This window comes from Dendrobates tinctorius, unplaced genomic scaffold, assembly GCF_039654945.1.
Source record: "Dendrobates tinctorius isolate UK_male_01 unplaced genomic scaffold, ASM3965494v1 ptg000075l, whole genome shotgun sequence".
Taxonomy (NCBI): Eukaryota; Metazoa; Chordata; class Amphibia; order Anura; family Dendrobatidae; genus Dendrobates; species Dendrobates tinctorius.
The window spans coordinates 18,561,575-18,588,132 of NW_027361743.1; the positions used below are offsets into that span (position 1 = coordinate 18,561,575).

General features: G+C 43.1%; 2 protein-coding genes across 2 annotated transcripts in view; both read left to right on the forward strand.

Annotated features, from left to right (window-relative positions):
* The window catches only part of MICU2 (mitochondrial calcium uptake 2), a 355,316-nt gene that overhangs the window by 101,206 nt on the left and 227,552 nt on the right, over positions 1-26,558 (forward strand). The gene's annotated exons all lie outside the window — the stretch shown is intronic.
* LOC141096439 (uncharacterized) lies at positions 8,386-17,867 on the forward strand. The gene is made up of 2 exons (XM_073583035.1): positions 8,386-14,616; positions 14,710-17,867. The coding sequence occupies exons 1-2, from the start codon at positions 13,914-13,916 to the stop codon at positions 16,737-16,739; spliced, it is 2,733 nt and encodes a 910-aa protein (XP_073439136.1). The 5' UTR covers positions 8,386-13,913; the 3' UTR covers positions 16,740-17,867.

The window sequence follows — 26,558 nt, forward strand, 5'->3', positions numbered from 1 at the left end:
GTTTTGGCTACAAAACTTAGATTAGCTATAACTTTATGGGAGAAGCTGGTATGGACTCATCAGTGGTATCATGTTTCCCAGCGTAATGAGCCCATCAAGAAAACATCAAACATCTATGCGATATGACCGTCCATTTGGGCGCAAATCATATCTCAGGTTCTGGACATCCGAGAGTTTTGCAACAGGCACCACAGCGAAGCTGGGTCTGCTCGGATCGCAGAAATATGATTTTCATATCTCTACTGGGTATGGTTTTCGTAATATGACTTTTATGTTTCCCATATACCGGCATACAGCCTGTGTTTTTCCGAACAAAGGGATCCCTTCCCCCTGCTCTTCGAGAGGAAGTTGGTTTAAGGTTTCAGAGCTAGCCCAGGCAGGGGGGCACTGGTCAGTGTGTGAGTGAGCCATGGGCGAAAAGAGGAGGGGGGAAGGTGCTGCATGAGCTGACAGCCTGCATTGGCATAGAGGGCTGGATTTTTCTGGAAAGTTACAACAGAAAACATCATATTTTGTAGACAAAACCCCATACCTCACAGACATTGTACATCACAGGGACTGCGGGCTCATTCAGACCTCTGTTTTACATATACAAGTTCTATCTGTGATTTTTATGGATAGATCTCATACCTACTGTAGTATAGTTTATGGAGATATTCAAGTGTAGGCTTTTTTTTTTTCCCACAGACTGTGTGGTCCGAGCTAAATTGCAGAGACATGTCCAATATGATAAGTGTCAGATCAAACTTGGCAATGTAAGTCTATGGGTCGGTGGAAAAATCACGGCCAGCACTTGGGTGCCATCCGACTAGTGCTGACCATTGTTCACAGGCTGCAAGATAGAAGGTAGAAATATTTCTTTTCTAATCTGAGAAAAACTGAGAACACGTGGAAAAAATGGACATCTGAATGAACTTTTAAAAGAACCGGTCACTTGAGAAAAACACTATTAACCTGCAAATATGGGGTTAATATGGAGATTAATAGCTTTCTGAACCTGCCTGGCGCCGGCACTTAAAACCCTGCTACCTGGAGGAAATGAACTTTATTTCTCCCGGTCGTATTCAGGTTGCAGTCAGAGTACTGGCGCAGGGTCACTCACTGCTCTGAGAGCGGCGGCTGTAACCGTGCCTCCCGCATTGACTGACAGTTGGCGCTAATGCTGAGCAAGCTGTCAGTCAGTGTCGGGGACGAGGCATTACTGCTGCCGCTCTCTATACACAGAGCGGTGACTGAACCCGCGTCAGTGACACACCCATGACTTTGCCTCCTGGCAGCGTACAGGTTTCAAAGTTAATTTCCTCCCTGCAGCGGAGCTCTAAGTGCAGACGCCGGGCAGGTTGAGACCGCTAGTAATCTGCAGGTTATTAGTGTTTTTTGTTCATGTGACACATTCCCTGCCTAACCTTTGCGTTTCATCCAGAGTTACGGGTCGTCTTCCGGGCTTGTCATATTTTTGATAATTGCAACACTATTTTTCCTGGTAATACCTGAACCCAATGTTTTCTTCTTTTTTTTTTTTTTTTTTAGCAAATCCATAGAACTTGTTTCAGAATGGATTTTTCTTCCTAACAACAGTAAGCCATTTGATTGTGTGAACAGACAGAGGAAAAAAAAGAAAAAAATGGGGCTTGCCCACCTTCAGTATTAAATGAATACTCAGGTGCCCAAATACGCAATGTAGCCAATATGTTATTATATACATACACAATGAGTCGGCACACTGTGACTAATGACTATATGAACTCCAATATTGTTGCAAACATTAAAAACGTAAGGTACTTAGTTATCTGTTTTTATTGAAGAGTGAAAAAGCCTCCAACCACGTCAAGGTGCACCTAAATTTGGACGGTCGCTATCACTAATGTCCTACCTCTCCATGTGCCACATACGAGGGGCGCCTGAAAACTTTGAGGCCCACCCATGAAATCTTATTTGCATGGTCTTGTTTTGCAATGCAATATGTTATTTAGTTAGTTGAATGGTCTCATGAGCAATCTGGATTTATTTTGATTTTTTTTTGTTTCCGTTACAGCATTTTAAAGTTGGGTCGCAAGGCTGAAATATGGAAATGGAGAAGTTGGCAAAGTTCACACATCGGCTGTTGCAATGGCTGCAATTCCACCTTCCACCAAGGTGCTTTTTCATCTGAGGTTATAGGTGATAGTCCGAGGGAGCCAAATCAGGGGAATAGCTTGGGTGCTGAAGCAGTTGGAAACCACAGGAGTGAATTGCAGCAGCCGATGTGTGAACTTTGCCAACTTCTCCATTTCCATATTTCAGCCTTGCGTCCCAACTTTAAAATGCTGTAACGGAAACAAAAAAAATAAAAATAAATCCAGATTGCTCATGAGACCATTCAACTAACTAACATAATGCATTGCAAAACAAGACCGTGCAAATAAGATTTCATGGGTGGGCCTCGAAGTTTTCAGGCGCCCCTCGTATGAATGGGGAGGAAAACGGAAACCAGGTGTAGCTCACAACTAAAACATTTTATGGAAAGATGGGTGGATAAGGGGGCTGAGCCCACACCCCCATATATGTACTGCAAAAAAGAAAAAAATAGGGGCCATACACCTTTAGTATTAAACTAATGCACCATCCATATTTAGGTGCACCTTGACATGCTTGGATGGTTTTGATTAGAGATGAGCGACTTTGCCTTTTTTTAGGGTCGAGTCAGGTTTCATGAAACCAGACTTTCTCAAAAGTCGAGTCGAACGAAATCGGCCGACTATCGTCAAAAGTCGGAGGTCCGACTGAAAAACGAAACCCAATGCAAGTCTCTCTCTCTCTCCCCGGATGCTGCACATGTCATCTCGTTGCCCACAGTGTGCGTCCTTGCTCATTGGCTGAGAAAAAAGGCGCCTTGCAAGCATTATGGGAAACGCGACTTTGGCGCTCGTGTCGATGACCGCTTGGCCGACCTCACGCTATGGTCGGGTTTCGGTCGGCGAAACCCGACTTTGGCATAAGTCGGCGACTTATGAATCTGGCCGACCTGTTTCGCTCAACTCTAGTTTTGATTAAAAAAAAATGCTAAGAAAGTAACTCATGTTTTTAATGGTTATCGCAATATTAGTGTAAGTGTGCTGATGCCTCATGTATGTATGTTAGTGTGAACAGAGCCTTATGTGGTTGAATTCAATGCTTGAAACTACTGCATAACAATAACATCTTACTGTAATTATTTGAGGATTTATTCCTTCTTTTTTTTTTTTTTTAATTGATCTTTATTCTCCGCTTTGGAGATTTCTTGGTAAATGGCGTTCAGGCTGCTCACGTTCTGCGCTGGGACTTCTCGCCTGTAATCCGTACCTCGGCTTCCTTCACCGTTCCTCTCCTCGTCTCTTGCCGCTCTTTCAGTAAAACATCAATCTTCTGACACCCAGTGGTGACGCTGAGCTGTTGCATACTGTCTCGCTTTCTGGCCAGTGACATTACATGAGCGAGGAGCATGCCAGGAGCAGCCGTGTGGTTTTGGTTTAGGTTGGCATGAGAGCACGGCTACAAGAGACTTCCACGCCATTGTCAAGTGTTATATCATCGGAGAGATGAAAGTTCCGAGTTTCGTGTGACGTAGTCTAGCGTCTCTGTGGCGCATGGGAGCAGGAATTACATGTACGATCATGGTTCACCGAAGTCCAGAAATATGTCGTCTGCTTTACGACAGGCTCCATGTCTTAGGACATAAACCCACTGTGACTTTCCTTTAAGGGACATCACGTTTAGTCCAAGTACAAGTGTCTGGACTTTGTGTCTCCTTGCCCAAACGAAGGAGCAGTGGGATCGTTGCTCAGCTGCTGGGGTTACTCCATTCCTCTTGTCACCGGAGGATTAAGCGCCTTAACCTCTTTTACATCTCTTTGTAATGGTACAGTTGTTGTACACATCCAATTAAACGCCCCGCGCTGAATGTCTGCCTTCAATTCATTTAGACACTAATGTTAGATTACTGCGAAGCGGAACGTAAATGGAGACAAACCGGGGGGGGAATGCAATTCGCATTTTGTCGTTAGAGCTGCTAGAAAATATTAAGAAAAATGCAGTAATCAAATAACTTCTTCCCAGGAGGTTAAGAAGGAATCCGGCTCTCTGTTCTTACCACGAAGCATGAAAAGTATTCCTACAATGAGAAGCGCTGGTGACGATCCCCAGACACCCTTCTCGGCATGCACTGGATGATGATTAAACTCAGACTAAACAACGCCAAGTGTTATTCTGCCTGTCATTGTTAGCTCCGACTTCACAGATCACTGAGAATCCAGAATGGACGTTTCCAGAGCGAGGACAAATAGTCGTCATCCTGACCCTGACCTCTAGGTCATGGCTAGGATCTGTTTCATTCATTTTTTTTTTTTTTTTTTTTTTTTTTTTTTGAATCCAGAATAACCGCCTTTGACAAAGGAAATAGTAATTTTTTTACTTCTGGAAGTAGTAGGATGACTTTTCCCCCCAATAAGAATGATGACATTCTTGTCTTAAGGCCCCGTCACATTTAGAGATGCATCAGCGATCCCGACAACGATACGACCCGGTCAGGATTGCTGGTGCATCGCTAAATGGTCGCTAGTGAGCTGCCCAACTGGCAGATCTCACCAACGACATAGCAGCGGTCGTTACTTACCTGTCAGACGCGGCGATGAAGATGTCCTCCCGCCCGCGTCCACGCGTCGCTCTTCGGCGCTGGCAGGAAGCCCGGCAGGAAGCGGCTGACGAGAAACGGCCCAGGACGTTCTCGCGTGATCAGCGATAGCCAGCGGGGGAGCCAGTCGGAGGTGAGTATCACACATAGCGATATCGCTAGCAATATCGCTGCTGCGTCACAAAATCGGTGACGCTTTAGCAATATCGCTAGCGATCTCGCTAGTGTGACGGGCCCTTAACTTGGCATCTACCCTAGGTTCCTCAAAACTGACCCATCATATCGCTACAAAAAAAGGATCATTTTTCTGAAGGGGGTAGGGGACGTTGGTGCCCACACAGGCAATCCACTAATTAATTTCACATATAAAAATATGCTGACCGGTTCCCTTTGACACTACACAAGGTTGGGCATATTAGTATGTCCTCTGCTGGGTCCCCACGTATGTAGCGGGCTTAGGAACTGAGCTTGCGGAGTATGCAGCAGCTGCTGCATAACGACCTTCCACCTGGAATGGCAGCAATCGGAGCCAAGTCTGATTTCTGCTGCTTAACCATTTGAAACAGACCAGTCACCAACTTTTTGATGTTGAACTGGACATACAGTCATATGTAAAAGTTTGGGCACCCCTATTAATGTTAACCTTTTTTCTTTATAACAATTTTGGTTTTTGCAACAGGTATTTCAGTTTCATATATCTAATAACTGATGGACTCAGTTATATTTCTGGATTCAAATGAGGTTTATTGTACTAACAGAAAATGTGCAATCTGCATTTAAACAAAATTTGACCGGTGCAAAAGTATGGGCACGCTTATCATTTTCTTGATTTGAACACTCCTAACTACTTTTTACTGACTTCCTGAAGCACTAAATTGGTTTTGTAACCTCATTGAGCTTTGAACTTCATAGCCAGATGTATCAAATCATGAGAAAAGGTATTTAAAGTGGCCACTTGCAAGTAGTTCTCCTATTTGATTCTCCTATGAAGAGTGGCATCATGGGCTCCTCAAAACAACTCTCAAATGATCTGAAAACAAAGATTATTCAACATAGCTTTTCAGGGGACGGATACAAAAAGTTGTCTCAGAGATTTAACCAGTCAGTTTTCACTGTGAGGAACATAGTAAGGAAATGGAAGAACACAGGTACAGTTCTTGTTAAGCCCAGAAGTGGCAGGCCAAGAAAAATATCAGAAAGGCAGAGAAGAAGAATGGTGAGAACAGTCAAGGACAATCCACAGACCACCTCCAAAGACCTGCAGCATCATCTTGCTGCAGATGGTGTCACTGTTCATCGGTCAACAATACAGCGCACTTTGCACAAGGAGAAGCTGTATGGGAGAGTGATGCGAAAGAAGCCGTTTCTGCAAGCACGCCACAAACAGAGTCGCCTGAGGTATGCAAAAGCACATTTGGACAAGCCAGTTACATTTTGGAAGAAGGTCCTGTGAACTGATGAAACAAAGATTGAGTTGTTTGGTCATACAAAAAGGCGTTATGCATGCGCTGTATTGTTGACCGATGCACAGTGACACCATCTGCAGCAAGATGATGCTGCGGGTCTTTGGAGGTGGTCTGTGGATTGTCCTTGACTGTTCTCACCATTCTTCTTCTCTGCCTTTCTGATATTTTTCTTGGCCTGCCACTTCTGGGCTTAACAAGAACTGTACCTGTGTTCTTCCATTTCCTTACTATGTTCCTCACAGTGGAAACTGACTGGTTAAATCTCTGAGACAACTTTTTGTATCCTTCCCCTGAAAAGCTATGTTGAATAATCTTTGTTTTCAGATCATTTGAGAGTTGTTTTGAGGAGCCCATGATGCCACTCTTCATAGGAGAATCAAATAGGAGAACTACTTGCAAGTAGCCACCTACAGTCATATGTAAAAGTTTGGGCACCCCTATTAATGTTAACCTTTTTTCTTAATAGCAATTTTGGTTTTTGCAACAGGTATTTCAGTTTCATATATCTAATAACTGATGGACTCAGTTATATTTCTGGATTCAAATGAGGTTTATTGTACTAACAGAAAATGTGCAATCTGCATTTAAACAAAATTTGACCGGTGCAAAATTATGGGCACCCTTATCATTTTCTTGATTTGAACACTCCTAACTACTTTTTACTGACTTCCTGAAGCACTAAATTGGTTTTGTAACCTCATTGAGCTTTGAACTTCATAGCCAGATGTATCAAATCATGAGAAAAGGTATTTAAAGTGGCCACTTGCAAGTAGTTCTCCTATTTGATTCTCCTATGAAGAGTGGCATCATGGGCTCCTCAAAACAACTCTCAAATGATCTGAAAACAAAGATTATTCAACATAGCTTTTCAGGGGAAGGATACAAAAAGTTGTCTCAGAGATTTAACCTGTCAGTTTCCACTGTGAGGAACATAGTAAGGAAATGGAAGAACACAGGTACAGTTCTTGTTAAGCCCAGAAGTGGCAGGCCAAGAAAAATATCAGAAAGGCAGAGAAGAAGAATGGTGAGAACAGTCAAGGACAATCCACAGACCACCTCCAAAGACCTGCAGCATCATCTTGCTGCAGATGGTGTCAGTGTGCATCGGTCAACAATACAGCGCATGCATAACGCCTTTTTGTATGACCAAACAACTCAATCTTTGTTTCATCAGTCCACAGGACCTTCTTCCAAAATGTAACTGGCTTGTCCAAATGTGCTTTTGCATACCTCAGGTGACTCTGTTTGTGGCGTGCTTGCAGAAACGGCTTCTTTCGCATCACTCTCCCATACAGCTTCTCCTTGTGCAAAGTGCGCTGTATTGTTGACCGATGCACAGTGACACCATCTGCAGCAAGATGATGCTGCAGGTCTTTGGAGGTGGTCTGTGGATTGTCCTTGACTGTTCTCACCATTCTTCTTCTCTGCCTTTCTGATATTTTTCTTGGCCTGCCACTTCTGGGCTTAACAAGAACTGTACCTGTGTTCTTCCATTTCCTTACTATGTTCCTCACAGTGGAAACTGACAAGTTAAATCTCTGAGACAACTTTTTGTATCCTTCCCCTGAAAAGCTATGTTGAATAATCTTTGTTTTCAGATCATTTGAGAGTTGTTTTGAGGAGCCCATGATGCCACTCTTCATAGGAGAATCAAATAGGAGAACTACTTGCAAGTGGCCACTTTAAATACCTTTTCTCATGATTTGATACACCTGGCTATGAAGTTCAAAGCTCAATGAGGTTACAAAACCAATTTAGTGCTTCAGGAAGTCAGTAAAAAGTAGTTAGGAGTGTTCAAATCAAGAAAATAAGGGTGCCCATACTTTTGCACCGGTCAAATTTTGTTTAAATGCAGATTGCACATTTTCTGTTAGTACAATAAACCTCATTTGAATCCAGAAATATAACTGAGTCCATCAGTTATTAGATATATGAAACTGAAATAGCTGTTGCAAAAACCAAAATTGTTATAAAGAAAAAAGGTTAACATTAATAGGGGTGCCCAAACTTTTACATATGACTGTAAAATACCTTTTCTCATGATTTGATACACCTGGCTATGAAGTTCAAAGCTCAATGAGGTTACAAAACCAATTTAGTGCTTCAGGAAGTCAGTAAAAAGTAGTTAGGAGTGTTCAAATCAAGAAAATGATAAGGGTTCCCATACTTTTGCACCAGTCAAATTTTGTTTAAATGCAGATTGCACATTTTCTGTTAGTACAATAAACCTCATTTGAATCCAGAAATATAACTGAGTCCATCAGTTATTAGATATATGAAACTGAAATACCTGTTGCAAAAACCAAAATTGTTATAAAGAAAAAAGGTTAACATTAATAGGGGTGCCCAAACTTTTACATATGACTGTATGTAGTAATAGTGGCTTTTGCTTTGTTTTTTCATAGAATCGTAGAGTTGGAAGGGACCTCCTGGGCCATCTGGTCCAACCCCCTGCTCAAAGCAGGATTCGCTAAATCATCCCAGTCAGATGTCTGTCCAGCCTCTGTTTGAAGACTTCCATTGAAGGAGAACTCACCACTTCTCGTGGCAGCTTGTTCCACTCATTGATCACTCTGTCAAAAAGTTTTTTCTAATATCTAATCTGTGTCTCCTCCCATTCAGTTTCATCCCATTGCTTCTAGTCTTTCCTTGTTCAAATGAGAATAAAGTTGATCCTTCTACAATGTGACAGCCCTTTAGATATTTGTAGACAGCTATTAAGTCTCCTCAGTCTTCTCTTTTGCAAACTAAACATTCCCAAATCTTGCAACCTTTCCTCATAAGACAGGGTTTGCAGACCGGTCACCATTCTGGTCGCTCTTTTCTGAACTTGCTCCAGTTTGTTGATGTCTTTTTTAAAATGTGGTGCCCAAAACTGTACACAATATTCCAGATGAGGTCTGACCAAAGAGGAGTAGAGGGAAATAATGACTTCACGTGATCTAGACTGTATGCTTCTGTTAATACATCCTAGAACTGCATTTGCCTTTTTTGCTGCTGCATCACACTGTTGACTCATATTCAGTCTGTGATCTATTAGTATACCCAAGTCTTTTTCACATGTGCTGGTGCTTAGCTCTATTCCTCCCATTCTGTATATGCTTTTTTCATTTTTATTGCCCAGATGTAGTACTTTGCATTTTTCCCTGTTGAAATCCATTCTGTTAGTTGCTGCCCACTGCTCCAGTTTATTTATATCTTTTTGAATCCTCTTTCTCTTCTCTAGTATTAGCTATCCCTCCTAGCGTTGTGTCATCAGCAAATTTAATCAGTTTACCCTCAATTCCTTCATCTAAATCGTTGATAAAGATGTTGAACAATACAGGGCCCAGGACAGAGCCCTGTGGTACCCCACTTGAGACATTCTTCCAACTGGATGTGCAGCCATTTACGACCACTCTTTGGGTCCGATCACTAAGCCAGTTATGAATCCACCTAACAGTTGCCTTGTCCATTCCATACTTAGTCATTTTTTCAATAAGAATTGTATGAAATACTTTGTCAAATGCTTTGCTGAAGTCAAGATATACTATATCTACAGCATTTCCTTGATCCACCCAATCAGTGATTCCCTCATAGAAGGAAATTAAGTTAGTCTGACATGACTTATTAGTTACAAACCCATGCTGACTCTGTTTAATCACTTCATTCTTATCCAGGTACTGACATGTTGTTTAATAATTTGTTCAAAGATCTTTCCTGGTATAGAAGTCAGACTCACCGGCCTATAGTTGCCTGGGTCCACCTTCTTCCCCTTTTTGAAGATAGGAACAACATTTGCTCTTCTCCAGTCTTCTGGGACTTCTCCTGTTCACCAAGAATTTTCAAAGATTATGGATAGGGGTTCAAAAATTTCTTCTGCTATCTCCTTCATCACTATCTTTTTGTTTATAGATATCCTGGATTCTTCTATTTCCTTAATAGGACAGTGAAGAACAGTTGATGTTACATTTCCTTTCTGAGAGAAAACAGATGCAAAATAGGAATTTAAAAGTTCGGCCTTCTCAACATCCTGTCTTACCATTTCATCATTTTCATCCTGTAAAAATCCTATAGCATCTTTGACTTTTCTTTTACTTTTGACATATCCCCCAAATCCTTTATTATTGCTTTTGACATCTCTTGCAAGCCTCAATTCATTGTCAGCTTTAGATAATCTGATTTGTTCCCTGCAGGTTCTGCAGACAGCATTATATTCTTCTTTAGATATGCCTCCCTCTTTCCATTTTATAAACATTTTTTTTCTTCCTTTTTAGCATGTGCTTAAGTTCTGTGATCATCCATCCTGGTTTCCTTAAATGCTTCATATTTTTCCCTCTTTTCGGACTTAACAATTGTGCTTTGAGAATTTCATTTTTCAAGATTTCCCATCCTTTCTTGACATTTTTGTCCTTAAGGATATCCAGCCATTGGATTCCTCCAATTCTCTTTCTGAATCCCTTAAAATCTGCCTTTCTGAAATCTGACCTTGACGTCTGAGTCTTCACAGGTCTTCCTCCTCTAGTTATCCAAAATTCTAAAATAGCATGGTCGCTACCTCCTAGGGTCCCAGCCACTTTTACCTCCTCAACCATTTCCTCCCTGTTTATAAGGATTAGATCCAAGGTAGCAGTTACCCTTGTTTTCTCCCCTACCTTTTGGAAGATAAAGTTGTCAGCAAGAGAGGATAAGAATTTCCTTGACCTGTTAGTTTTGCCTGAGAGAGATTCCCCACAAATGTCTGTATAGTTGAAATCTCCAATGACAACTATGTCATATTTTTTGGAGAACTTGGCCATTTGATGCATAAAGAGTTCATCCACATCTTCAGCTTGCACAGGCGGCCTGTAGTAAATGCCCACAATGGTGTCCTTTCCATTGTTCTGTCCTTGTATTCTTACCCAAACAGTTTCCACAGAACTCCCAGTCTCTGAAGCTTCAATCTCTGTGCAGATATACGCGTTTCTAACATACAATGTGACACCCCCTCTTCGTTTATCAAGTCTGTTTCTTGCAAATAAGTTGTATCCTTCTAGTCTTGTATTCCAATCATGTGTATTGTCCCACCAAGTTTCAGTGATTCCAATGACATCATATTTCTTTTCCTGTGTTAGTAGTTCCAATTCTCCTTGTTTGTTGCCCATGCTTTGTGCATTAGTACAGAAACATTTTAGTTTGTGATTGGTTTCTCTATCTCCAATATTTTTATTAATTAGATTCTTTTGTCTCTGTTCTTCCTTTCCACTTCTAATAGCAGAGTTCTCAATAGCATTTGTCAGGTGTATGGCTTTTTCTGGTCTTTTGCTTCCCTTCCCATGTTCTAGTTTAAAGCTCTCCTTATAAGTGTAGCAATGCGACAGCCAAATACATGTTTTCCAGTCTTCGTAAGGTGCACCCCATCTCTAGCAAGTAGTCCATCGTAAAGGTAATTCACTCCGTGATCCAGAAATCCAAATCGTTGCTGACGGCACCATCGACGTAGCCAGTTGTTCACCTGCAGAATCTTATTCCACCTCCTTGTTCCATGGCCATCCACTGGGAGGATGGAAGAGAAGACCACCTGCGCTCCCAGTGCTTTCACTTTCTTGCCTAAGTCTTCAAAGTCTCTGCAGATGGTTTCCAGGTCGTTTCTTGCGGTGTAATTTGTCCCCACATGTAGTAGCAGGAATGGGTAGTCATCTGTAGGTCTGAAGAGCCCTGATATCCTGTCAGACACATCTTTAATTTTTGCACCTGGAAGACAGCACATTTCTCTTGAAGTTATATCCGGTCTGCAGATAGCGGCCTCTGTTCCTCTCAACAGGGAATCCCCCATGACCACCACTCTCCGTTTCTTCTTCAAAACATTTTTCTTTCTCCATCCAGGAGGACTCTTTTTGTTTTTGTTTTTATATTTTGTCTCCGTTGCAAAGATATTAGCAATCAAAGTATTTGGCATGTAATAAGTTACGGTAACTTTAGTTAGAGGTATTACCATCTCCAAGATCCTATCACAATATGTAGTAGGTGAAGTATTAATAATAGCAGATACCTCTGATGAGAGATTCCCAATTAGAGATGAGCGAATTTGTTCGGATTTTGGCCTCAAATCTGATTTTGACATATTCGAACAATATTTCTACTCCCATTGACGCTAATGACATCTGGTTTTGTGTCCGACGGATATTGCAAAATCTATATTCGATTCCTATCGTATTCGGGACCAAATCCGAACAAATTGGCTCATCTCTATTCCCAACAACCACAGCTCCCCCCAAAAAATTCTATCCAAATGTCGTATCGATCCAGAATGGATCTAGATTCTTCAAACCAGGCAAAAAAAACAAGTGCTCATACAGATATATTAGTGTAATGTTACCGGTCTCTGAACATAGCAACACATAATAATTTAAAATAAAAAAAATAAGCCCTCATCCTGCTATGTGGATGGAGAAATAAAAAAGTTATGGCTCTTTGATGAAGATGAAACACAAAAGCTCAAAAAAGAAAAATTCCCCTGTCCTGAAGGGATTAAATACCATTGTATTCTGATAGCAGCTATTTTTGTTGCCACTAAATTTTCCGAGAAATAATTGATATCTATGTTCTACAATGTAATAAACGGCAGATTTTTAGGCTTAGAATAGATACAATTTTACCCTTCGCCACGACAGCACCCACTGGAGGTATCGGATCCGCCCCATTTGGAACAGGAAAGATAAAAGGGGGCAGTCCGCCTCTCCTCCTCAGTTTTGGTTTCCTGTTCCAAACGGAGCCAGGATCCTTCAGGAAGCTTACCTGGGCCATGCATGCCGCCTGTGCAGTCTCCTTGGGAACGGCAGGGGCTGCGGTCCGGAGGCAGCGTCGGGGGAGACTCCGCTAGACGGCTCCCCCCTCGTCTGGCAGGTGGAGGGTGATGACCGGGTCCGGGGTGGGCCGCCCGGTCTCACCCAGGAGTGTGCCGGGGAGGCACCAAGGCGCCGCCGCTGCCCGGGTAAGTGCGCCTGTGGCGCGAAGGAAAAAAAAAAAAAGGAAGAGAGGCTCCCGTGAGGCAGCGGTGGCGGTGGGCGCAGGCCGCATAGAACAGGCGGGGGCGCGGTGGCCGGCCGGCGTGGAGACTCCTTAACCCCGGAAGTAATGATTGAACTTCCGGGGTAGGATGGCTGAGCGCGACGGCGCATGTGCGGGGAAATCCCGGGGAGGAGCGACTTCCGGGGAGAGAAAAAAAAAAAAAAAGAGAAGACCAATTTAAAGCAGCGCGCAATCTATTTAAACAGCGCGCAGCTGAGCAGGGACAAGCCATGTCGTCCCCAACGGAAGCGCACGCTCCAGCAGGAGATTCTGCGGGGGGCAGCTCCACCAGGGACCGCAACACTAAGACAGACACCGGGCGCAGGAGCGAAACTGGAGAGTCAAGACCTAGGACGGGATCTCAGCCATCTGATCCGGTAATATAAGGCTTCACTGGGTGAGTGTGCAAAGTATATACTCTGCCTACTAAGCGGACCCCTCCACCCCCCCCCCCCCCCCGCCTTGGTGTCCCCTTCTAGACCAAGAAAAAGGAGAAATCCAAGCATAAAGAATGTGCATTATGCTCTGAACCTCTCCCTGACTCCTACCCTAAGAAGCTCTGTAAGCAGTGCACCAGAGAGACAAAGCAGGGGGCCGCATTGTCGACAAAGGACATTAGAGCTATAATCAGGGAGGAGATACAGGCTATTAACCGCGCCAAATCTCCCTCAGAGACTGGCAGCAAAAAGCAGTTAACCCTCAGCTCAGAGTCAGAGGAAGAAGGGGGGTTAATCTCTGACTCCTCACTCACATCCTCGTCATCATCAGACATGGAGGGACGGTCATGTTTCCCCCTGGATAGTGTGGACAACCTAGTTAAATCGGTGAGACGCACTATGGGGTGTGAGGAACCAAGGGGTGCCCAAACCGCACAAGACATAATGTTTGCGGGATTGGCGGAAAAGAAAAGGAGAGCGTTCCCGGTAATACCGGCGATTAAGGCCCTAATAAAGAGGGAATGGGAAAAACATGACCAAAGAAGTTTTCTCCCATCAGCCTCAAAAAGAAAGTATCCATATAGCGATGAGGAGCTATTAAAATGGACCAAAGTGCCAAAAGTGGATGCCGTTATATCCTCTACCTCGAAACAATCGGCTATTCCAGTAGAGGACGCAGGCTTGTTGGCAGACCCGTTAGACCGCAAGGCAGAATCATCATTGAAGAGGTCTTGGGAAGCTACCACGGGTATTTCTAAGCCAGCGGTAGCCAGCACATGCACCACTAGATCTATGCTCGTGTGTTTGGACCAGCTGGATCAGCAAATCGAGCAAAAGGTGTCCAGAGAAAAATTACGGGCCGCTATCCCATTAATTAGAGGGGCAGCTGCCTTTATGGCTGATGCGTCGGCGGACACTCTACGGCTGGCAGCAAGATCAGCAGCTCTGGTGAGCAACGCCAGAAGAGCGTTGTGGATGAAGAGCTGGAAGGGGGACGCGCAATCAAAGGCTAAGATTTGTGCAACCCCGTGTGAGGGTGAGTTTCTCTTCGGAAAAGCCCTAGACGAGATACTCGCCAAAGCAAAGGAGAGGAAGAAGGCTTCCCTGACTCTTCTATCCCTTTCTATAGGAGAACCTTTAAGAGGCGACCGTTTGGAAGAAGGAGGCAAACGGAAAGATCAAATAGATGGGACGCAAAAGAAGAGAAACAAAAGGGTACCATGTTCAGTGGTCCAACATTCCGAAGGGAAAATAGAAGTTAAAAAATCAGACCCACCTGTAGGGGGTAGATTACGGTTCTTTTATCCAAAATGGGAACAAATATCCTCAAACCCATGGATCTTGGGTATTATTAAAGAAGGAATGAAAATAGAATTCCTTCAATACCCTTATGATTTCTTTATCCTAACCCGCCTTAACTCTATAGCCCAACAAAAGGCCCTCGAAGAAGAGATTCTGAGCCTACTAAGCAAGGGGGTTTTAGTGGAGGTCCCAGAGGGACAGGAAGGTAGAGGCTTCTACTCTCCCTTATTTTTAATTTCCAAACCAGATGGTACGTTTAGAACAATTATTAATTTAAAGAAGCTTAATACGTTTATAAAAAATTATAAGTTTAAGATGGAATCAATCAGATCCACCATAAAGCTTCTCTTTCCAAATTGTGTGATGGCGGGAATTGATTTAAAAGATGCTTACTATCATCTTCCTATCCATAATAGATACCAAAAATATCTAAGGGTCGCAGTGGTGTTCGATGGCAAGGTCCGTCATTTTCAGTACACAGCCATGCCTTTCGGCCTCTCAACAGCGCCAAGAATCTTCACCAAGGTGATGGCAGAGGTGATGGCCTATGTTCGTCAAAAGGATACTTTAATCGTACCTTACTTAGACGACTTCCTAATAATCGGGAACTCAGATACCCAATGTACCGAAAGAGTGGCTGATGCAATCTCATCTTTGCAGGACCTAGGCTGGATCATCAATATACAGAAGTCCAGGCTCGTTCCGCAATCCCTCCAGATGTTTTTGGGGTTCCAATTGAACTCCATAACCCAGAAATGTCTACTTCCTCAGGTAAAGATAGCACTAACAAAAGAGAAAGTAGAGGCAGCCATAGATAGACCACGCATGTCTCTGAGAGGGGCAATGTCGCTATTGGGGTCGCTAGATTCCTGTGCCCCTGCAGTCCGGTGGGCCCATTATCATGTCCGCACACTTCAGCATCAGATCCTCCAGGAGGAGAAGCGACATGGTGGTCACCTTGAGAGCAAGATAACTCTAACTCAGGAGGTCTTGACTTCTCTGGAATGGTGGTTAGATGATGACCATCTATCCTCAGGAGTCCCATGGGTCATAGTACCATCTGGTATCCTAACCACCGACGCTAGCCCCCAAGGCTGGGGAGCCCATATGGGGAATAGCTTTTGTCAAGGAAGATGGAATAGAGAGGAAAGAGAATACTCGTCTAATTTAAAAGAACTGACAGCAGTATACTATGCTCTACATCATTTCCTTCCACAGCTTCAACAGAAACATGTTAGGATCCTGTCGGACAACACCACCACGGTGGCCTACATAAACAGACAAGGAGGTACGCGATCAGAGACTCTGATGTCTTCTGCGGCAAGAATCTTAAACTTAGCCGAAAGCAATTTGTTGTCCCTCTCAGCTCTTCAGATCAGAGGAGAGGACAACCAAGAAGCAGATTTCTTAAGCCGACACACACTTCGGCAAGGGGAGTGGTGCCTCAATCGCCAGATCTTCCAGGACATAGTAGCTCTATGGGGGCATCCTCAAGTGGACCTCTTCGCCACAAGGGAAAACAGACAAACAAAAACCTTTGCTTCCCTGTCTCCAGAAGATCACCCAGACATACTGGATGCCCTCCAGGCCTCATGGAAATTCAAACTGGCATACGCCTTCCCGCCATTGATTCTCCTGCCACAAGTGATTCGGAAAATCAGAGAGGAAAAGGCGAGAGTAATCCTGATAGCACCTTTCTGGCCCAAGAGACCGTGGTTCTCGTGGCTACGAATTATGTCAGTGACGGATCCTTGGGTTCTCCCCTCAAACTCCAACCTACTCTCCCAAGGCCCTTTCTTCCACCCTCAAGTGAACAACTTACACTTGACGGCGTGGAACTTGAAAGGCACCTATTAAGATCAAGAGGGTTTTCGCAATCATTAATTACTACACTTCTACAGAGCAGGAAGCAGTCCACAACCCAAATTTATAAAAGAATATGGAAAAAATTCCTACAGTTTCATACAGCACCTCATACAGCAGAAGTCCCGATAGTTCCTATCTTAGAATTCCTACAAAAAGGGAAGGAATTGGGCTTGTCAGTAAACACACTGAAAGTACAGGTGTCTGCGTTGGGGGCGCTGTATGGCCATAATATAGCAGGGAATAAGTGGATATCACGATTCATTACAGCATGTGAAAGAATAACTCCGGTTCACATACCCACAATCCCTACATGGGACTTAAACTTGGTGTTAGACGCCCTGACAGAAGAACCTTTTGAACCGATAGATACGATATCCCTTAAATATTTATCATTTAAGACGGCCCTCTTGGTAGCACTGACATCCGCTAGGAGAGTGGGTGATATCCAGGCCCTGTCCATAGATCCACCCTTTTTGCAGGTATATTGGGATAGATTAATATTAAAGCCAGACCCCTCATACCTGCCTAAGGTATCAACAAAGTACCATAGGTCTCAGGAGATACTCCTCCCAACCTTCTTTGAAGATCCCTCCACTCCGGAAGAGCAGAAATTCCACACTTTGGACGTCAGAAGAACTGTCCTAAAGTATATTGAAAGGTCCGAGAGCTGGAGGCAGTGTAGGGCTCTCTTCATTTCTTTTCAGGGCCATAAAAAAGGGTATGGAGTCACAAAGAGCACCATTTCCCGATGGATCAGGGATGCCATTCGTTTAGCCTACTCTGCAAAAAATGAAGAACCTCCGGAAGACATCAGAGCACATTCCACCAGAGCAATGGCGGCCTCCTGGGCAGAGAGGGGAGACGTTCCAATTGAAACCATATGTAAGGCGGCAATTTGGTCATCCCCTTCTACCTTCTATAGACACTATAGACTTGACCTTTCGTCTACTTCTGACCTAAGCTTTGGCAGGACTGTCCTTGGCACGGTGGTCCCACCCAGGTGATGGTCTCTGGAATCTCTCCAGTGGGTGCTGTCGTGGCGAAGGGTAAAAAGCCGGATTACTTACCGGTAATGCTCTTTTAATGAGTCCACGACAGCACCCGCTCACTTCCCTCCCTGCTAGAAATATCAATATTAAAAGTATATCTGCTAAAGTTGGATAAGTAAAATTATAAGTACAAGACATTGCCTAATCCTTGGCGGTCCTCCTGGTACTCTGAAATGCAAAACTGAGGAGGAGAGGCGGACCGCCCCCTTTTATCTTTCCTGTAGGGTTTCCTGTTCCAAATGGGGCGGATCCGATACCTCCAGTGGGTGCTGTCGTGGACTCATTAAAAGAGCATTACCGGTAAGTAATCCGGCTTTTTAATTGTATTACTTGCATTGTATTTTCAGGCTGAAAAATCCACATATTAAAACTGCTTCTAAATAGCATGCATTTTTGGCGCAGTTTTGATACGATTTTTTACAAAGTTATTTTTTATGCATTTTTTATTACAATATGGTGTGCATCAATTGGATCTGTTTTTTTGGCATATTTCCTCTTCTAGCTCTCTGGCTTCTCCGGCCTCTTTCTCCTTCCGCTGGCAGGCTCCTATCTGTAAATAACAGGTCACTTTTCTGTGACTTTCTCCCCCGCCATAGATTTTGTGCAGGCGTTGTCTTTCCAGGGGGCGGCACATGCGCTGTAAGGTCCAGTTCTGGGCACCACATTTTAATAAAATACTGGAGGAAGTTCAGAGAAGAGTTACCAAGATGGTGAGTAGACTGAAAACTATGTCCTACGAGGAACGGTTAAAGGATCTGGGATTGTTTCACTTGCAAAAAAAGGCTAAGAGGAGACTTAATAGCTGTCTACAAATATCTGAAGAGATGTCACAGTGTAGAAGGATCACCTTTATTCTCATTTGCATATGGAAACACAAGAAGCAATGGAAGGAAACTCAATGGGAGGAGACACTGGTTAGATATTAGAAAAAACTTTTTGACAGTGAGGGTGATCAATGGGTAGAACAGGCTGCCACAAGAGGTGGTGAGTTCTCCTTCAATGGAAGTTTTCAGATGCTGGACAGACATCTGTCTGAGATGGTTTAGTGAATCCTGCATTGAGCAGGGGGTTGGACACGATGACCCTGGAGGTTCCATCCAACTCTTAACATTCTGTGATTCTAAAGTATGGATGTCATCAATATTTTGCATAGATGACTTTAATTTTGAGTCTAATGTCCTGCTGAATGGTCCCATTGAGTTGACCAAGACATGTACATTTTTTGCTCCAAATGTCCCCTTTTGCATTACCTGGGGTAAATCTCGCAGAACATGCGTCTCACGTGAATATATTTTCATGCCATAGATTTATGGCCATTATTTCTATAACTAAAAATCAGTTTCTTGCATCTGGATGGGATTGCTTGCTGGATGTCTACAAACCGTATACTGATGAATGGGACTAAATATCGGCACCAAACATCTGCCCTACAATTATTTTTTTTTCCATTTCTTTTGGAATATTCTTTAATCTTTTTATAGCCTTGTTGTTTTTGTGAGTTTATTGATAGGTACTTTATATTGCCCCCACTGACATCATAATATGAATGTGGATTATTCATTCAAGTGCTCTGTTTACAAGGATCTAAAATTTAATTTCCTTTACCACCTCATGGTAACATGGTGTAGACTGCCCAATATGTCACCCGTGATTCAGCCTTCATATAAATAGGATTATATTGATGATTTATTCCTCTGAATCACATCCTTTATTCCACTTTCCAATAAACTTCTTATTATATGGGAATGAAAGCTGAGGCATGGAAAGACACTCGATAGGTCCTCCTTCACAATCCTTCATCACTAGTAGATGGCAATCGTGTCTTTCCATAAGTGTGATCAGTCAGTGGATGTGTGCCTACAAGGGATCATAAGGCTGTAAACGGACAGCGGGTCTATGGGAAACGTAACATAATGGATGCAACTTTTTTTTTCTATTTCAGGAGAAATGCTGTTTTTCCATATTTTTCTTTGGGTATAGCACCTACTTTTGTATGTGTGGGATTTCTTGCATTGCTAGAGAACTTTCATTAAAATGTGCCATTCAGATCTCAGTCTAATTTCAGTGCCCCAGAGAAACGCTGAAGTGCTATTTTTAGTAGAAGCCAATTAAGCTACCCATCTCTGTTTGACCCGGGGCAAAGGAGACGTTGGCCCCCAGAGGACTCCCGTTGTAACTAGAGGAGCTACGTACAAGCCCCAGCTATTACACAACTCATTATCGTGATCCACCGAAAGTTAATGGTTTGTAAGTCAGGAATTCTTACCCCCCGAAAAAAACAATAATTTGTTTTCCTTATTCATTCTTCTTTTTAAGGGTCTTTCCTGAGATTTGTCAAAAATTCTGTTCAAGTAGAACTCATTAAGTAAATAGATTTTAAGGGATTATTTCAGCAGGTTTTTGTTATGTAGTCTGAGAGCAGCATGATGTCAAGCAGGAGGCAGCGGCGGCTCTGGGCGGGGTATAGAGCTGGAGTGGCAGAGGCTTCAGATATACAGAAAATGAGTCTGAGGGCTATTTGTAGATCAATTCAGATGCTGATTTCTTAGTAATGGAGGATGGACTGGCCATGTAAAGATATTGCTTGACTTGTCTTTGAAAGATTCCCTTTTAAATATGTACAAATTTGAATTTATCACCGTGTGTTGTGTTTTTTGTCCCCCTCTATCAGCCAGTTCTTCTCTTCTAGTTTTTTTTTTATTGGATCTAGGAAGTAGCAAGTTATGTCAGGCATGATTAGCAGCTGAGTACATACTGATACTGTGCGTTACAGACTAATATGAATTATAACCTTGAGTCATTCTTTAGTGTACTAGTACTTATATATTTACAAATGGGTTTACATCTTTCCACAGAAGACTGACATTTTTAAGTTGCTTTCTTATTTCTAAATGTTATAATTGGAAAGTTATCATTGCCTACCGACCTGCAGAGGCTGCTGTAATCACAGGAATTGGTCACCTATCTTGTTCTTTTTACGGGCAAATTGACAGCTTGGAGTTCTTTTTTTGCACAAAAAGGTGTGACCTCTGTTGTGAATTCGCTTTCTGGCCTCCCTCTGGTAATTACTGAAGGTAGTGGAGCTGGTCAGATTGACAGAGGGGTTGTGAGTTCTCTTTCTGGGCTCCCTCTGGTGGTTACTGGAGGTAATGTAGCTGATCTGATTAACAGAGGCTTGCCACCTGATAATGAGGATGACGATTGGAGATCTGGGGTTTCAGATTGGGATTTAAGTCAACCAACTCCCTCTATCCCTGCTGGTGATTTTCTTCTTGCCTCCTGAGGTCTGAGGTTTCCAGCTCAATCCCTGCCTGTTCAGCTAAGTGTTCATTTGCTATTCTGTTTGCATTTGATCTGGTTTTGTTTATCTCAGTTTTGTGTGGTTCAGCCAGCTCCGGCTGGGGCTGTGTTGAATCACCGTCCATATGTTACTGCTTGTGCCAGTTTGTTTTGTCCCTTATTAGATTGGCCTCTTTTTGCTCTGCTTTCAGAATATATCAGAGTGCTGATATAGTGGGTGAAGTCGCGCGTTTTTGCGTCAGACGTGTTGGACTTTTTGCAGGGTTTTTTGCGTGATTGCAGACAGCGTCTTTCCTTTCCTGTCCTGTCTAGTCAGTGTGGGCCCCACCATTTGCTCAGTCTATTTTCCTGCCTGCATTTGTGTTTTCATCTTGTCTCACCGACAATATATGTTTGGGGGCTGTCTATTCCTTTGGGGTCTGCTCTGGGGCAGTTTAGATTTCCCCTTTCTTGCTTTAGGCTTAGTTAGCTCTCCGGCTGTGCCGAGGCGTCTAGGATCATCATAGGCATGCTCCACGGCTACTGCTAGTTGTGTGGATAGGATCAGGGGTCTGCAATCTGCTTAGTTACCAACCTCTCTGGTTTTCTGTGGCTTACCTTGCGCTTTCTCTCCTCCTCGGTGACCCAATCATAACAGACCTCCCTTTTCTTTGATCTGTACATTGTTTAAATAACTCCCCATGCCTAAGTGTCCGTTAATCAGGGCCTCGGTCCCGTTCAGCCCTTATTCACATTTACATCATTTGACATAAGCCCTTATTCACATTTGCATCATTTGACATATGGTGAGGTTTTATTACTAAAGGTTAGGACTGTCCTGAATAGGGTCACCTTGAAGTGGTGAGATTGCTTTTACGTATTTTTGATCAAAATAATGTTAACTAAGTACCCTATATTATTTTCATGCACTATTGAGATTTATTTACTTACTCCACGGTATTCGCTCATTTTTTTGTCTTAGGTTTTGAATGTTACAAATACAGTGGAGCTGTAGCCCAGCTGCAGTCTCTACCGACCTGCAGAGGCTGCTGTAATCACATGACTTGTTTACCCATCGCCTGCAGAGGCTGCTGTAATCACAGGACTTATTTACCTGTCATGCTCAAATAGACAGCTTGGAGTTCCCTGTTGGGATACAGATACGGTAAAAAAAATAATCTTTGATTTGGGAAAAATACCTATAATATCATGCATCTCTCTATTCTGGGAACTGATAAGTGACATGACACACTTATCTTTACCTGCTGAATAGCATATTCTAAATGTATGTTCATACAATGCATATTTCGCAGCGTAATGCCGCATTAGCTGTAGACTGCATTCCATCACGTCATCTACACATTTGCTGAAAATTTCTGCACTGAAATTGACGTGCGTGGATTTTAAAATCAGTAGCGTATCAATTCTTTGGAATTTATTGCAGTGCAAAAAGTGAAATCCCACAGCAAATCTGCATCAAGATTTGTAGAAATCTGCATAAAAATTCCAAGGGAAGTGGTCCATATCTTAGCTGGTCCTGTATTGCATTGAGGATTTTCCACTGGCAAATCTGCTCAGAAAATCTGCTCCTAACGCCTACGTGTCATAAGAGGTTATTACGGAGATGATTCCAACACAATAGAACAATTTAAGTCTGTATCTGTAATCTGTTACCAGTATATATATATATATATATATATATATATATATATATATATATATATATATATATAGTCATAATGTCGACCATCTCTGTTAGTGGTGGATAAGGATAACCAACAGAATGACACATGGCCGTCGTCTCTTTGCGTCACTCGCCCTCTGTTTTAGCAGAATTGTTTATCACGTAAAGTGTTTTTGGAAATTGCAGATAATTGCAGTCCTGATTCCTATGATTATAAATCCATGCACCTTTCATGCGTGGTAGCCATAAACCTTCACAGCCTCGCCTTTTCTTCTGGAAGGGAATTATTATATTGGTGTGAGCCCAGCAGCAGCTTATTTTTCGTGAATGCGTCATTGATTACAATACAATATTACTTAATCTACCGTACATCTGGATTTCGGTCAGCAAAAGATTGACGAAGTGCTTTCCCCAAATCCTGTGATGTATGCGTCGCCTTCTTCCCATTTAGTATTTGTTCCCCATCATGGATGGCGTATTAAGATCACGTCCAAGTTGTGTGCGAGATTAGCTGGGAATTGCGAGTTACTTGCAGCAATGGGTGGGTGTTATCTCATAAATACTAAGTAACTACCCAGAAGTTTCTGAAAGAAGATGGCACCTGCCGCTGACTGTCTCGGCCACTTATAAATACATTGGAAAATTGGCAATAGAACGACCAACACATATTCAAGCATGACTTTTATTAGTTTCACTCTGTAAACTCAAGTAACAGCTCCTGCTCTGTAAGTGACAGGAAAACTTTAACTCCTTAGTTTGTTCATGCAATATATTGATGTGGATATGCATAACGCAGAATCCAATATCCCAGCGGTCCCCGACCCTTCTTTCTTGAGAGCCACTTTCAAGGGGTTGTTTACCACTCAGTCAGCTTTCTCAATCCGTATGTTTGACCCCCCCCGGTAAAATAATAACACTTATACTCACCTCCGGCACAGTTCCTGAGGTGCTGCCTCTCCTGAGAGATGGAATGACATTGTCACGCAATCCATGTTGCCAACCTGCGGCTACTTCACTCTCCTCAGAGCAGCTATCACTTCCTCCGGATGTATGTGATTTGTAGGAAAGAGTAAAGTGGCTACTGATTGTTACATCACATGATTCATATGGCCAATGTCACACAATCTCTAGGATGGCCCGTGCTGACGCTGCTGGAACAGCGTTGGCATTAGAGACGAGTATAAGTGTTATTTTTCTGGGGGCCAACATACGGAGTAAGATGAGGTTGTCTGAGAAGTGGACAACCCCTTTCAGCTTTGAGAGATGGTCGTAAGCGACCACCAGTCCGTCCTCCCCCTCCCCCTCGTTATTGACACCCAAGGGCTTCCATGAATAGTATAATGACAGCCAAAGCTTCCCCACACAAAGCACACCGATATTGTGTGCCTCTTTTCCCTTATAGTCAGTATACTTGCATCCATGGGCTCACACTTTACCCACACTAGGTATTCTTGCATCAGTCACATTCACCACTCTGACATCAAGCTTCACACACTCCTGTAACTGGCAGTATCATCCTATAACCCTGTTTTCCTCTTTGCCAGTATAGACGGATACAGATCTGCTCTTCTGTGGAGGGTAACTTACAAAAGTCACCATCTGGAGACCTTCTCTTCATATCTGCTACAACTTGTACTGATGCACCAAACTAAGGGTGCAGTCTGAGACATCTGAGTGTCCGCCTCCTGTAGGCATACATTCCCAAAAATAATGCACAGCAGAGCTCACATTCGCTCTGTAATCACCATTACTGTATATGACCCTGTTTTGTGCTGGATTTGGACATAAACCTTGACCGGTCCACTGAGCGGGTGCAGTAACATAATGTGAAAGCATCCTACCAGTCTCCAGCCACACATAATTGGGCTGTGAGCCACAAGTTGGTGCCTATCCATAGATTGGGGATCCTGCTATATCACATCCCACCCTGTTATACCTTCATATCCTAATTAAACCCCCCTTCCATCCAAAAAAAACCAAAAAAAAAACACTTTACTGGTGTCCTCTGTAAATTTGGAGAAGAGTTACTTAAATTACATTGCAACCTCTCTTCTGCTACCATCATGGCCACCTGAGATCAAATTGCATCATCCAGTCATATTCTCAGTGTCTACAGATTGACCAAGGCTGCACAGCCGAAGATCTGCGCACCCGCAGCAGGCATATGGCCCTGATTATGACATAAAATCAAGACACAATTGGCTTTGCCGGTACGGGAAATTTCTGCCGCATGCGCACGGCTGCACCGTCTGCTTCCACCTTTATGCATGTTTTAGCACTTGAAAGGGTTTTCCTATCTCACTCCTATGAGGCATATTCACATCATATTCCATAAATGTGTAATACATACTGCTCCCCGAAATAGAACTTGAATCTGTCTTGGGAGCAAAGCCCCAATCACTCCTTCCTTGGGAACGAGGTCCCCGTCGCTTGTTTCTTGGGAGGGAGGCCCCCTTCACTTGTTCCTTGGGAGCGAGGCTTCCCGTCGCTCGCCGCTTGAGAGCGAGGCTTCCCGTCGCTCGCCGCTTGAGAGCGAGGCTTCTCGCCGCTTGAGCGCCGCTTGAGAGCGAGGCTTCCCGTCGCTCGCCGCTTGAGAGCGAGGCTTCCCGTCGCTCGCCGCTTGAGAGCGAGGCCGTCGCTCGGCGCTTGAGAGCGAGGCTTCCCGTCGCTCACTGGTTTCAGTGTGGAATAAATTCCCTTACAAATGATTGTCGATGGAGATGTGGTCGGATTTTTCAATCAGCAGTTTTTCGACTTTTTTTTTTTTCCTTTAAAAGGCCACTAAGGAGCACTGTTTTCAATTGTACTCTCCCATTTCCATTACAAGTCTTTTTTATATTCCATTTTTTTTTTTTTTGCCCGCGGGTAGTTGGGCTAGAAAAATGGATCGGACTGTCAATGACTCTTTTATTTTTTTTAATTTTTATCAGTTCACACAGTCGGCTCCCCCATGCAGTTATATAAGACTTCTGGAGGGCATTTACAGCGCTTACTCAGTGTTGTACTTATAGCTGAAAGGCAGAGATGGTAATAAACCACCTCTGCCTTCTCTACCTTCTTCCCACATCTGCAGCAATTGTTGGCTCTGCAAGGATATCCTAAAAGGTCCTTGCAGTCTTATGTGGATTGACCCAAGATTTGAAACCAGAGCGACCATTAACCTGTATAGTCACCAAGCAATACTACATTTCCCATGCAATGGCCACCTCAAAGTAAATGCTTGACTAGCAACTGCAGCAACTGCTTCCACCAACAAAATCACAAAATCCATTGTCTGATTTTTTTTTTTTAATGTTATTTCTATTGAAAGTAGTTACGGTAATAAGAAGGTTCACTATAAAGAGACCAGACTTATGCGAGTATATGGCATCTACTAGCATTAGGTTATGTTCACATGTTGCATATTTGCTGCATTTTTTTCTGCTGGCAAAACCTGCTGTCTTGGCAGTAAAGATGCTGCTTACAAAAATCAGTTTTTGGCTGCTATTTTGCTGCATTTTTGTTGTCTCTCATGATAGTTTAGTGCCCTCAAAACATTATGATGCAAAATCCTTAGGTTTTTGCACCAAAAGAACACAAACACCCAAAACCTGATACCTTCAGTTTTTTGCTGCGTTTTTGCACTTAATCATTGAAAAAACACTGGTAAAAAAAAAACTCTGAAAGTAGTGACATGCTGCAGTTTGCAGAAACACAGCAGTTTTCCTAATCAGTCAGGAAATAAAACCAATGTGTTTGCAGGAGATTTCTGAAATCTCATAGGTTTTGCTGGTACTGGAAAACACAGCTTAAAAGTTG

What these genes read in the sequence shown, in the direction of transcription:
- LOC141096439 (XM_073583035.1), top strand. Translation starts at nt 13,914, where the DNA reads ATGGAGGGACGGTCATGTTTCCCCCTGGATAGTGTGGACAACCTAGTT. An exon ending in TTGTGCAACCCCGTGTGAGG is followed by an intron (nt 14,617 to 14,709) that starts GTGAGTTTCTCT and finishes CCCTTTCTATAG; the next exon opens with GAGAACCTTTAAGAGGCGAC.